This window comes from Antechinus flavipes, chromosome 6 (genome assembly GCF_016432865.1).
Source record: "Antechinus flavipes isolate AdamAnt ecotype Samford, QLD, Australia chromosome 6, AdamAnt_v2, whole genome shotgun sequence".
Classification (NCBI taxonomy): Eukaryota; Metazoa; Chordata; class Mammalia; order Dasyuromorphia; family Dasyuridae; genus Antechinus; species Antechinus flavipes.
The window spans coordinates 237,242,426-237,255,606 of record NC_067403.1 but is presented as its reverse complement, the minus strand read 5'-3'; the positions used below and the strand labels follow the sequence as shown (position 1 = coordinate 237,255,606).

The following is a 13,181-nucleotide window of genomic DNA, read 5'->3' as shown; positions in this document are numbered from 1 at the left end:
GGGCTGGAAGGGTGGTTAGTGCTATAGCCTGTAAACAGAAGAGTTAACAATTTGATCCTGGAGGAAACTGGTAGTCGAGTGACTCTGCCTGATGTGTGCTTCTGGATAATCATTTGGACAACTGTAAGAAGGACAGACTGGAGTAGGGAGAACTTTGAGACAAGGAAACCAATAGGAATTCTCAATTATTCTGAGGTACTAAGGAAGCAGATTTGGGATTGTAGGTTTCACTAGCACCTCCGTGGATGAAGACCCTTGGATAAAATTAGTCTAAGAAGTCCCCTCTGGCCTGGAGGGGCAAGACCAGAGAATAGACCGAGGTGGTCTTGGGTCAATAATACTCTAGTTTTGTTGGAGGAGTACTCCTCTGATTTTGCTATATGGCCATAGGGCACCTCTTCCAAGGGGACCAAAAGTCATAACATCAGCTTCCAATAGACAAAGGTTTTTATTTTAACATAAATCAAAAAAAGAAAGATGGAAGTTTCCTAATATCTTCATTGAGAAGCATCTGGTAGCAATCCTATAGGAGTTGGTTCCTAAGTCAAATCTAGTTTGAGCAATCATATCTAATCAAAAGCTTACCTAACTGGGCCTCTTTTGCTATCTGAGTCTCATGGATGATGTTCCTTAAGATTTGTTCTTCCTGAATCAGCTTGTGCTTCTCCAGGATTTCTTGCTGCCTCAGATAGTGGTCATGTTGCTTCTGGTACTCTTTGAGCTCATTCAAGGTGCGCTGGAGAGATCTTGAAAAGTTTTTACACCAGGAAAAAGTTACAGAGCTTTATAAAGTAGTTTTCTGCCCAATGCTTCTCTCAATTCTCCTCCAATTAAATGTGAATTGTTCTCAGTTCTCAAAAACATTCATTGACTTTTTAAAATTGTGATTCTTATGTAACTTTTATGTTGAAATTACTATGATAATAAACAACTAAAAGTCCAGCTATTCTTTGCACAGAACTGACGTAGACTGAAAATATATAAAATGTCTAATACATGGGATTTGCTGGGTTTCTGAGACATTCTAAATAATACATAATAACGCGGACCTGTAAATCATGTCTCAGTAGACCAAATGTACATAAATTATCTTTGAGAGACTGTGTCATTGTTAGTTTTCTGCCTAAGCCTCTGCTGTTTTGATTTACATGTTACAAGAGTGCACTTTGTGAAGAGGATCGCTCTTCTGAAAAAGAAGGGAAGATCTGACCAGGAATGCGATCAGGAAATGTACTGGAAGCTACTTGAGGCTTGCTCATACAGTTGAATTTCCCCATCTTTTCTCCAATCTGCTTTCTGCAGAGGCCTCCCAGGGTTTAATGGAAATCAAATTCTTAAAACATATTCTTCACTATTCCTAATAACAAATATGACTGAGAAGCATCATGGTCAATCTACACTTGATCCACAGTTCACCTATGGGCCGTGTTGCTCTTTAGTGCTCATATATAGCCCAGAGGAAGTATAATTTCACGAATCTGGATGTAAAAAACACAAAATTCTACTATAATACCATTTGTTAAAACAGAAGTTTAGATATATTATAGATCAAGCAACATATCCCCAAATAATTTTATATAAGAGAAATGACAATTACATCTGGAGTATTTGGGGGAAAGGAAATAGAGAAAAGAAAAAAATTAAAAAAAAAAAAAAAAAACTCATTTCCAAATGACATCAATATACATTAGTCTTATTACCCTTGTATATTCCTGATTTAGCATTTCTGTTGTTCCAAGTTACCTATGCTGAGCCTCTAATTTCTGCTCAAGTTTCTGCTGACATAGGACAGCATGCTTCCGCTTTATAGCTTGTTCAAACCCAGGTTTGGCCTGCAAAGCATGATCGTAACAGAGCACAGAGTGATTGTATTCCCCAAGCATCTAAAAAAGCAAGAAAAAAACACACACACACAGGAAAAAACAAACAAAAAAAAAAAACAAGGAAAGTTAGATTAGACATGGCCCAATTTATCCAAAGTTCAAATGATTAATAAAAATATCTATAATTTGTGAAGATCACTGTATTGATGAGTAACTAGTTTTTTCAACTTGAAGTTATGATGGTTCACTGGGGGGTCAGCTGGAAGGTACTATTCTAAGAGATATGACTTTAAGCTAACCACTTTTTTTTTTTTTTTTTTGGTGGGAGTCAAGGGGTTGGGCAGGAGGGAGGTAAAATAATAGAATTTAATCCACTTAATTAAAATAACTATTATAATACATTAATATGTTGAGCATTTGAAAAGAACAACCTTTTTGTTCCTCTCCACTGTGTGTGTGTGTGTGTGTGTGTGTGTGTGTATGAGTGAGTGTCAAGAGTGGAGGGACAGTAGTGTGAAAAAGAATTAGGGAGAGAGATGTCATAGTGCTAAAAGAAAAGGAAATGACTGCCTTTCTTGTTTTTCATGAATTAAAAAGTTGTATTTACTGCATAGATATTCCCCAAAGTGTAATAGCTGGTAAAGAAGTCACTCTCGTCCAGAGCTGCATGCACCACGATAGCAGCATCCGCAGAAAAGTGGGCCCTATGTAAAACATTTGCCAGGTTCACCAAAGCAACATCTTTATTGTGCCTGAAAGAGAAGAAACAGATAGTTTGAGGGTAAGGTCGACCTTATTTTAATGATGCATGTGGAAAACAAACCAACCAACCAATCAGACCATTTTCTGTAGACAGAGTCTCTTTAAGAATTCAAACTATAAACCAGCCGGAGACATCAGCAAAGACTGCTACTAATGATGACACTGGCTCAAACTGATTCTGTATTTTATAATTCAAATTGCTTCATCACTTGCCCCTACCAGCCTTGTGAAGTACACAATACAGATATCACTGGGCATGTCCCACTCCAGTCTCATACATTGCTGGGTTTCAGAGAAGCTCAATGATATGATAGCCAGCAAAGGACAGAATCAGGACTTAAGCCTCCACAATGTTCCTAGATGTGTCTTGTTAAAGCTCAGAAATGTCACTCAACAGCATTTAGGTTGGCAGTATACAGTGAAAGAGACCAGGTCTGGATTATTGCGTTGGTTGGGTTATTTCCAACTAATAGTAGAGTTTTTAATAGGAAAACTCTAGTGTGTTTTAGTAGGGGGAAAAACTCTTCCTCCCTCTGAAATGAAAATAACTCTACTCTTTAAAAGAGAGCAAGGTTACTTTAGATTAGGATATTCATATGATACTGTAATTTTTTTCCTGATAATTATTACAAAAACTCATGCCAGATTTTGAACTTCTGCTGTAAGTGATGTAAAAGAAGAGGCTTTATCCTGACACTATGTTTATTTCCCAGGCTAAAGCAGGAACCCAGAGAATAAACTTGTTCCAGGGGGTCATTTTTATAATTACACAGACAAGTTAATAAAGGGAGGGTTATGATCTTTTACATGATTTCTGAGTTTCAAACGTCAGCAACACCACCAGTGGCTTTAGTTTCTTAGGTTAGAAGGTCCTCAAAGCAGCGACAAGAGCTTATTCATTTATGTATCTTCCCTAAAACCTGGTACTTTGCATTTAGCAAGGATTTAAGTTTGCTGAATGGAATGGTACAAAATTCAGAATCATCCACCATGAGGTGTAGTCACATTCTATAGTTAAAAAAAAAAATGTGCTATGGATTACCTGCTTGAGGAGAAATTAAACTTGATAGCCTGATCATGATTTCCCCAGGATGGCTGCCAGGACCCCTGGATGGACAAAGCTTAGTCTAAGGAGACAGATTCTGCACTGTGTTCATCTTTCCTTTGGAAATCAAAAGGGGCTGTTTGCATATCATTTTGAACTTTCCATTGTGTGTTTCTGTTCAATTAAATACCATAGAGGGATCCTTCCTTGTGATTTCTAATATATTGTTTCTTTACTGGTCTTGATTAATAGAGAAACAGAAGGGATGCAAATTACCTGGAAGAAAAGTGGAGCGCTCGCATAGCACATTCCACTACCTGATAGGGCACGTTCTTTATTCGCCAGTAGAAAGAGGCCAGGTTATAAAGTACCCAGGAAGAAGAGTTCTAGAATGCAAATAATTGACACTAAAGTTAAAGAATATAGCAAGACAGTTTTCAGTTTACAACAGTCTAAACCAGTGCCCTCTATATAAAGGGGTTTGTGAAGTCCCATGCAAGGCAAGCTGCCAAGGCAGACAATAGAAAGGCTAATTAAACACTGTGTGCCATAAAAAAAGTAGACAACATATATAGATGAGATCTGCCAAGAAATACTCCTGATTGCTAGAAGGGTAGATAAATGTTATGAATTATCTTGAACTTGAAGTAAGATGTGTATCAGGGTTTCACTAAAATATGGTGTGTAATCCATGCCCGACTACATAGGAACGTACTGTTCATTGGAATGGAAGCTTTTCGAGGGCAGAACTATCTCATATTTGTCTTTTGTAAGAACAGTGATTAGCAAAGTTCTTAACACAGATTTAGGAGTTTAAGAAATACATATAGACTTAAATGTTTAGTTATAGAAGAAATTTCATCAGAGGTATGTTTAGAGTCTAATTCAAACCTCATGGCTCTCTTAAAATATATCTTTGAAGCTTCGTGAGAGATGCAGTATTTTAGCAGAACTAAGCTGGTTCACAAAAGCTCATCAAAAGCCAGCTGGCTTTTCCGATTTTAGAACACCAACCATTTAAGATTCATAACACTGAACGACGAAAATCTAATGGATTTATTGTCTTAATAAATCTATAACAGAGACACATAGTATTCCTTCTGCAGTCCCATGTAATAAAGGGATATGCATGGTTTGATAAAGAATAAAGATTTTTTGTCAAGAGAAATTACATTTATACAGCTGTTGTTTATATAGTTTTGTCCCTAGCCTCTTTATCAATGGCCTTAAGGAGTTTTCCTCCAAATCAATAAAACTGTGAGTTCATAGAACACATTTGATTTTTATCTAATTCTTACCCCAAAGAAGGGGTAATATAGAAGAAAAGTAATATAAATAAATATAAAGCAATATAAGCTTAATAATGTAAAGTCCTATATTCGTGTTCAAAATGCTCAGATCTCTCTTTGAATTACTGTATTGGTCTAGATAGGCCAAAAACATAATTCTGAGATTAAAAAGGCAATTTTTAAAAAAAATTCTAAAAATGTATCATTTTGCTGACAGATTTTCCAACAGTTTCTTTCAAAATGTGTTAATGTTATAATGATAAACCTGATAAGAATGGGCATCACTTGTTTAAAGAAATGTAACCAGTTTCACTTCAAATTAAAAGTTTTTCAGACATTTGACAACTGCTATGCTTTGGACCCAGACTAATTCTTTCAGTCTTGGGGTTATGTGCTTATGCTACTTTGCAAGGCTAATCTAAATAGTCCACTCAGCTATATACATGCAATCATCTGAGAAATATTTTCAATTCTGGGCCAATTTCCCCTCATTACCCATCACATTCCTGGGCTCCTGCCAAACTTGGTGTGTTTTCATGGAATGCAAATGAATTTTAATATTAGCTAAAGAAAAACAGAATTAGGAAGTTAAATTCTGTTACAAAAGCAATCATATAATACATTTGAAAGTCAAATAAAATTTCTTTTTACCCTTCTATATTAATGAATTTTATCAAATATCTATGCTTTCCTGAATGCTACATATAAATAACTAAGACCTATTTTACTTTTCTCTTTTGTAGTAGTTCTCACACACAAAAACCAGGAGAAATTTGTATTTATGGAGTTTGTTCTATTTTAGGATATTCTTGTTCCTACATCCTATGTGCAGGAATATGAAAAATTCAATTTTTGAAATGAAAATTCTTTTGTTTTTCTAACTGAAGATAAAAATCTAATCTATAAGTCATATTACTAACTGCAATAAAATTTTGCTTTATGGGTATCAATTTAAGAAATTCAAACAAACCTTTCTTCACCTTCCAATGCCATCTGTGTTAAACAAAATCTGTACTATCAAAACTTTCTACCCTTGGTCTTTAGTTAATCATATGTCCAATAGACATTGGACATACACAAGCAACATTAACAATTATCCTATTTATACAAATGAAAGTGAAATAATTATTTTCCAGAAGACCAATACCAGTTCCAAAAGAGCAAATGTTGAAAGGTAATTGGGCAAAAGAGCTAGTCATTTGGGGTCTGCAATAATTGGGTGGGAACTCGCACCTTCATTAGCCCTTCATGGATGCGGTGACCTATGTCTTCTATACTCCTTCCTAATCGTCTGGATAAGTAAGTGAAAATTGGATCCTCTTTAGGCAATAGAGGTGCAGAAAGATTAACTCTTTCTTGTACACCCTGTAAGAAAGGAAGGGAAAGGATTACAAAATATATAGAAAAAATAGAAAGCAATTTAAAAGCTATGACTTGTTAAAAACTAGTATATGTGGTAGAAGTAATTTAAAAAACAGGCAAGTTATATAAAATTGTTTTGGAAGTAGAAAAAAATGAAATCTGAAATATGATCCTTTTAATACAAGGAATGAGCCTTTTTAAAATGAGCATTGGACAGAAAAGCTTGTCATTTTCTACTTACTCGTAAGTGCTGAAAAGCATGTATGCTATATGGAAGCTCTAGAATTTTTGTACAATCTGGTTTCTTAAGATCTGGAGGAACAGGAGATTCTGTATCTATATAGTCTTCGGGGCTGGAATAAAAAAAAATATGTCAGGCAATCTGAGAAGCGCTTATCAAACAAACACTAAAAGAGCTTTGTTAGCTGACCTTTATCCTTAGTTAAGTTACAACCTTACAACAATTCAACCTCTAATCAGTATGTTCACATTCACGTCTTTTTAACAACACAGCTGTTCTTAGGATCACAGATTGAGAATCTAAAATAAAGATGATGGGCTAAGGATGGCAAAAAATAATATTTGAAATAAAGAACACCAGCAACAGTTTTTGGGAATGTTTACTGGCTAAACTTAATTTATCCTTTTTATATGAGCATTACTGAGAGAAAAATCCAACAAGATCTAGTGGCTATAATTATGGTTTAGCTTTTGGAGAAATGCTGGTTTTATTTGATGATAAGCTTTATTGATATGTTTCATTTTAATATTCCAGTTGCTTGCGCATATCCACAACATACTACAATTCTTCCCCACACTTAAGCTAAAATAGTCTGCCCCTGATGGTGAAGTGAAAAGATAATATGTCCTCAACATCAAGACTGACCCCAAATGCCAAGGGCACTCAATAATATTAGTGGATGTTAGTAAGGACAACAGAAATAGTGATACTTCAGATGGATTTCATATAAATTAACTGCACTGGTATTATTTTGAAACCTAAATTAAATTCTGACTGGCCCCAAAGGTAAAAGCAAAACTGATGATCTGAACTTGGTCAGCCAAAAAAATTTTCCATGTCAACTAAAACAAAATTGAGGCTCTTCAACCTGGGGCTGTGAATTTAAAAAATAAATTTTTGATAGCCATTTTTATAATCAGTTTCCTCTATAAATGTACATATTTTATAAGCACTTAAAAACATAATTTTGTGAAGAAGTTCATGGGCTTCTGCAGACTGTCTGTTAAAGAATCAATGACAGAAAAATGGGTTAAGAGCTCTTATTTTATATGGATAGCTCCAACTTAGGAGAAACTGTCCCATTAGGCTTCGAACAAATCGTCACACTACTTGAAGAGAAAAACCAACCAAGAATGGAGATAAGGGAAGGTCACTTATATGTGTAAGAAACCAATCTGGCCCAAGTACACTATCATGGAAATCTGTGATATAATGTGCTACTTTTAGGTTTTTGAAATTTCAGTGAGAGCAAACATCTGTGACTTAAATAAGGCTTTGATTTCTAATAAAACTGTGGTTTTTAGAGAAAGAATGTTTATCTTTTGACATTCACCCTCCAAGCTGGATGGGTAACTCATTACCTGACATCTTTGCTCTCTAAGGTGATATATGTGCCATCATATAGGTCTAGATCCCCAAGAGGCACCTTGGCTTTTATGCAGTCTGGATCTTCTTTATTATGTCTTTGTTCCAGGCCGGTATCTCTGTCCTCATTCTCTTCTATATGAATCTTTTGAGCTACTAATTGTTTCTGTTGAAATGAAATGAAAATAGAAATGGAATATATTTAGTTGGTACACCACCAGCACAGTACAATGGACTAAAATGAGGAGAAGGTAGCATTTTTACTTACCACTTTTGCTTGGCGAATGCTACTGTTTTTGAATGCACTGAGTTACAATGATTTCCTCAGGCAAGCATATGCCATGATTAGTCCTATTCTCTGATTGCTAAATCAATAACAAATTCTGGTGGGGGAGGGTGGCAACAATACGTAAAATATATACACATAGTTATAGTGCAGGTGCATGTGCAAGTAGATGTGCATATGTATGTACACACACATTACCTTCTCCTCCCCCCCGCCAATTTTATGACAGATTCCGAAGTAGTGGGATCTTACTAAAGGCCCTATGCTCAAGGACAAGATAAATAAACCAGATGAAAGTGATCTTAATTCAAGACAAAAAAATTAAGAAGTCCATAAATACAAATAAAACAGAATTCAGAGATTTTAAAAATGAATATTATCACATGCTTTATAATGGATGGCAGCAACAAATAAATAGCTATGGAAAGGAGGTCTTTATTTCAGAGAAGGGTCAGAAATGTTTATTCTTTGTGCACAGAAAAAGTCCTAAAACAAAAATCTTTTTCCCCTGAGAAATGAAAAAGTTTTTATTGTTTGGTTTACGATCAATATATATGATGATAATATAATCAAATCAGAGCTTTCTTTCTCCTTCTTTCTCCCCCAGTATCATATTTCTGCTCTTAAAATCATGCACTTCATAAAAAGCAATGAGATAATGTCCAGAGATCTCAATTCTGGATCTTGGGCTTCTGCTCCACCTCTTTGGGTTTGGGACATCATTTATAGTTCCAAAATGCAATTCTACTCCAGTCTCCACCATAGATTTGCTTCCTTTTAAAGTTTTTTCTCTACCTTTAGAGAAAAGATCCCTATCTTAAAGTCTGTAGTCCATTTCCTCTGACTGTCAAGGGCACCATCCTCCTTCCCACACTGGAAAGCCTGGGGTCATCCTTTACTCCTCCTACTAACACCAGATTCAATCTAGTTATTGATAACTCCGCAACACCTCTAATATACATTTCCTTCTCTACACTCACACAGCTGTCATCCTAGGATAGATTTTCAACATTTCTCACCTAGACTACTGCAATAGTCTTTTAAATGGTCTCCTGCCTCAAGTCTCTTATCTCTCTAATCCACCATTCATTCACTCAGCTTGCCAACATCATTTCCCTAAAGCATAGACATGACATGTCCCATCCTCCCCACCCTAATGCAATATTACCACCAAGATTCCATGGATAGTTTTGCATTTAAAGCCTTTCCCATTTCAGAGACATTTCCACCTACTCTGCAAAGATCTTGAACCATATCTAGTTATTTACATTAAATATTAACAAAGGAAATCCTTGGAGGAAAGGACAGTGTTTTTTCTTTTCTTTGTGATTCTAGCACTTATCAGAGAGCCTGGCAAATAGCAAGCCCTTAATTAATTATTCCTGTTGTCTGACCCTGTTCTTTCCAAACTAGGATGTTTACCAGAAAACTTATTTGAAATAATCTGATGTTGTACTGTTACTATGAAATAAAATCTTATAGCAAATATCAGTTTCAGAAAATTAACCTCAAAGTTAGCTAAAAAAGGAGCTATAAATAGATCTTAAAAAGCATACTACAGATTTTTGACAGAAACAATAAATTTTGCATTTTCAGGATGCAAAATATTTTATCAAAGAATATCATTTACTTCAAAACAGATCTTCATAATCAATAAGACCTTAGTTTGGTATTTTAGAATTTAAAATCAGTAATCTCTTTTATTTTGAAACTATCTTTTTTTCCAAAGAAATCTTTATTAAGCATTTTATCACTAAACCAAATGCCACCCTGATGAAGTACAAAGGTTACAAACACGTGGACATTCCTGATATTGATGGAGAAATTCAAACGTGGAGAGAATAAATGACCTCCATAGGTTACACCAGGTTAGAGTGAGTCACTGAGTGAGTCAGGTGCAAAACCTAGGTTTCCTAATCATGGATTATGACAACATGCTGTTTTCACTAATTCTCAGATTGGGCTTTGTATTATTAAATTAGCTCCCTTTCTCCTTCTTTCCTCCCACCTTTTCACCTTTGCTTATAGCAAGATCTAAACCTGGAGACCATGAACTTAGTTTTTTTATAACTATATTTCATACATATTTTTATAACTATATTTCATACATATACTTGGTTTCTTTTGTAATCCTATGCATTTTATTTTATGTATTTAAAAATAATACTCTGGGCAGGTACTGAGGCTAAAGGGAAAGGTCTAAGATTTGATATAGTTTATTAATTATATCTTCTGAAAATAAAATGCAACCTGTATAAGGTACAGGTTCTAACTTCCCACATACTCACCTCCAGTTCTCTGAGGTAGTTAACTGTTGTTTCTTGTCTCATTAATATGACCAAGTCATGAGGATGTTTCAAGTTCATTGGTGAATCCACCTAGCAAAAAGAAAGGAAGAAAAGGTGTCCAGCGTGCTGTGAAATTTGTACCTTTCAATGGATGCCCATTCTTAATTCTATTTGAGGGATATTATGGTTATCTATCTATCTATCTATCTAAACATAAAATAATTGTAGGTTATGGGCCAGCCAAGATCTGTTACAACAGATAAGGAAATAGAACATTGCTAAGAACTCAACAAGACCCTTTAAATTAAATCAGCATATACATAAAACATGTAACATCAATGCAAAGGTGGGCACAGGGCAAGATGGCTAAAATATGTTGGAAAGTACAGCACAGAAAAAAGAAACAAAAATGGCCAAAGGCTTAATTAATGCCATAAATATTCTTTTCGGAGAGAGGTAAGAGGCACTGGATATGATAAGCATCTAAAAAGATATAATAAATTTCATTTTTTGGTCATGTTAACAGGCAGTACAGTGATTACAGATTCTGTTAACATCCAAATTAACTTTGTGTACAATCAGATTGAAAACTTGTTAAAAGAAAAGTTTAAAATCATCATTATACTAGAAGAATAAAAATGAGAAGACATTCTGTTCAGTTGAAACAGTTCTAAATAATCTTAAAACAGTTGATGCTAACATATAGGAAATGGATAAAGAAACAGAAACTGATAGACTATCATTGTTTTCTAATTTTTATTCACATAAATTGTCACAAAAAGGTCAAATGAAGTGAGAAATCTATCTCATCAAAATCAAACACATGATTTTCTTGCCAAATAGAGAAATATAATAGTCAAGGACATCACTAGTTTAAAATGTAAACTCATCTGTTAAATCTCATAGAGAATGAGGGTGAAAGAAGATTAAACTTGACTTATAGAATAGTAAGAAGCCATATAAAGAAAAATGCATTTACAGAAAATTTAATGAGAAACACAATCAGCCCAGATTATTTAAGGGTTAAACTGGAAGGAGACTAACAACTCTCAGTCTAGGGTCTTGTAACAGTGACCTAGACCATGAAATTCTAATTCTTGAGAACTCATGACCTTAAAAATTTCAGCCTAACTCATACATGGTACTTTGAGGTACTAACCTGCTTTATTATCTTTCCCCAAAAGTCCAACACAGTCTTAGTAAGAATTAGGCCTTGCTTGTTCCTCAGGAAATACTTTGTCTATGATTGAATTTAACTCTTTCCTCTACCTCTCCTATAACACCCCCCCCCCCAAATTTTTATTTATTTATTTATTTATTTATTTTTATTTATTTTTTTGCTTATTTATTAATGATTAAGAGAAGGCACTTTAAATCATTAAAGCAGCACTGGAACATCTGCCTCTACTAATATCACAGGAACTTTCCTAAGCTCATTTTTACTACTATGAGTACAGTACCTCTCATAGAGAACGTATGAACTTATGTTCCTAATGAACTTATACTCAAATTTCTAAAGTCATTTCCAAATGACACTTCCTGGTCTGAATCTGGAAAATCTTTTGAAATTATTCAAGAAAAGTTACTAAACTGTTCATACTTTTCAACCTAGTGATTTGGCAATGGAATATTTTGCAGCCCAAATAGATCAATGATAGAAAGAAAGATTTTATATGCACTAAAAATGATAGTTGGTGGTGCAGTAGATAGATTTCTGCCTGAAGTCAGGAAGGCTCATTTTCCTGTGTTCAAATCTGGCTTTAGACACTTACTATGTAAGTGCCTGGGGTAAATCACACTCTGTTTGCCTCAGTTCCTCATCCGTAAAATGAGCTGGAGAAGGAAATGGCAAAACCCCTCTAGGATCTTTGCCAAGAAAACCATAAATGGGGTCACTAAAAAGTCAGATACAACTGAGAAATTTCTGAATGCATACCAAAATATTCATAACCACAATATTGCTAAAGTAAACAGCTGGGAAAAAACCCAATGGATGTCTATGCAAATTATGTCATATTACTATAATAGATTATTGCACTATAACTAATGATGACAAAGAATTCAGAGAAACACTTGATAACTTGATCACAGCAAAGAAAGTAGAGCCAAAAGAATATTACTTATAATAGTGACATTAATATTAATGAAGACAACACTAAAAGAAAACAGAAATTTGGGTCGAATACAATGGTCAACCTTTGTTCTATTTAGGATCAAAACACTTTCTGTTAAAAAATGATATAAACAAAGCAATTTATATATGGTATAAGTTGCAATCATTATAAGCTATTTTACTTAATCTTTGAATAAAGTAAAGTATTATGCCTATTGTATAGTGCTGTGACAAAATACAATTTATCAATAAAAATGAATAACTTATATCACAAAAAAAGAAGAAAAAAAATCACTTCCTCCAAGCCCATGACCAAATGTTTCACTTTTTAAGGTGTTAAATTTTCTCCTGTTTCCAGAACTAGAAATTCAGCTCAAAGTTTAAATACTGAATTCTGTAGGTGTATATGCTATGCTTTTTTATCCTTTCCCACATTTATCAAACATGCAAACACCTCAAAGCTTGGGGTAAAAAAGCCAGGTTTGTACTGACTTGAAGAGAAAGACAAAATGCTGCAGTTCTTCTACAGAGCTTATAGGCTCTCACTACTCTTATGTGGTAGGTAAGGCAGGAAAAACTACTGTGTCTAAGCAGCTTGGAAACTTGC

The 13,181-nt window shown here is 34.6% G+C and overlaps 1 protein-coding gene across 1 annotated transcript in view; it reads right to left on the bottom strand.

Moving 5' to 3' along the window:
• The window catches only part of TTC17 (tetratricopeptide repeat domain 17), a 107,109-nt gene that overhangs the window by 70,646 nt on the left and 23,282 nt on the right, over nt 1-13,181 (bottom strand). Inside the window, exons 2-9 of the mRNA XM_051966259.1 lie at nt 10,462-10,551; nt 7,884-8,053; nt 6,523-6,634; nt 6,153-6,284; nt 3,907-4,016; nt 2,431-2,575; nt 1,744-1,883; nt 586-746 (exon numbers count right to left, since the gene is read on the bottom strand). Of these exons, the coding sequence (XP_051822219.1) occupies nt 586-746; nt 1,744-1,883; nt 2,431-2,575; nt 3,907-4,016; nt 6,153-6,284; nt 6,523-6,634; nt 7,884-8,053; nt 10,462-10,551 (1,060 nt within the window). The remainder of the gene's footprint in view (nt 1-585; nt 747-1,743; nt 1,884-2,430; nt 2,576-3,906; nt 4,017-6,152; nt 6,285-6,522; nt 6,635-7,883; nt 8,054-10,461; nt 10,552-13,181) is intronic.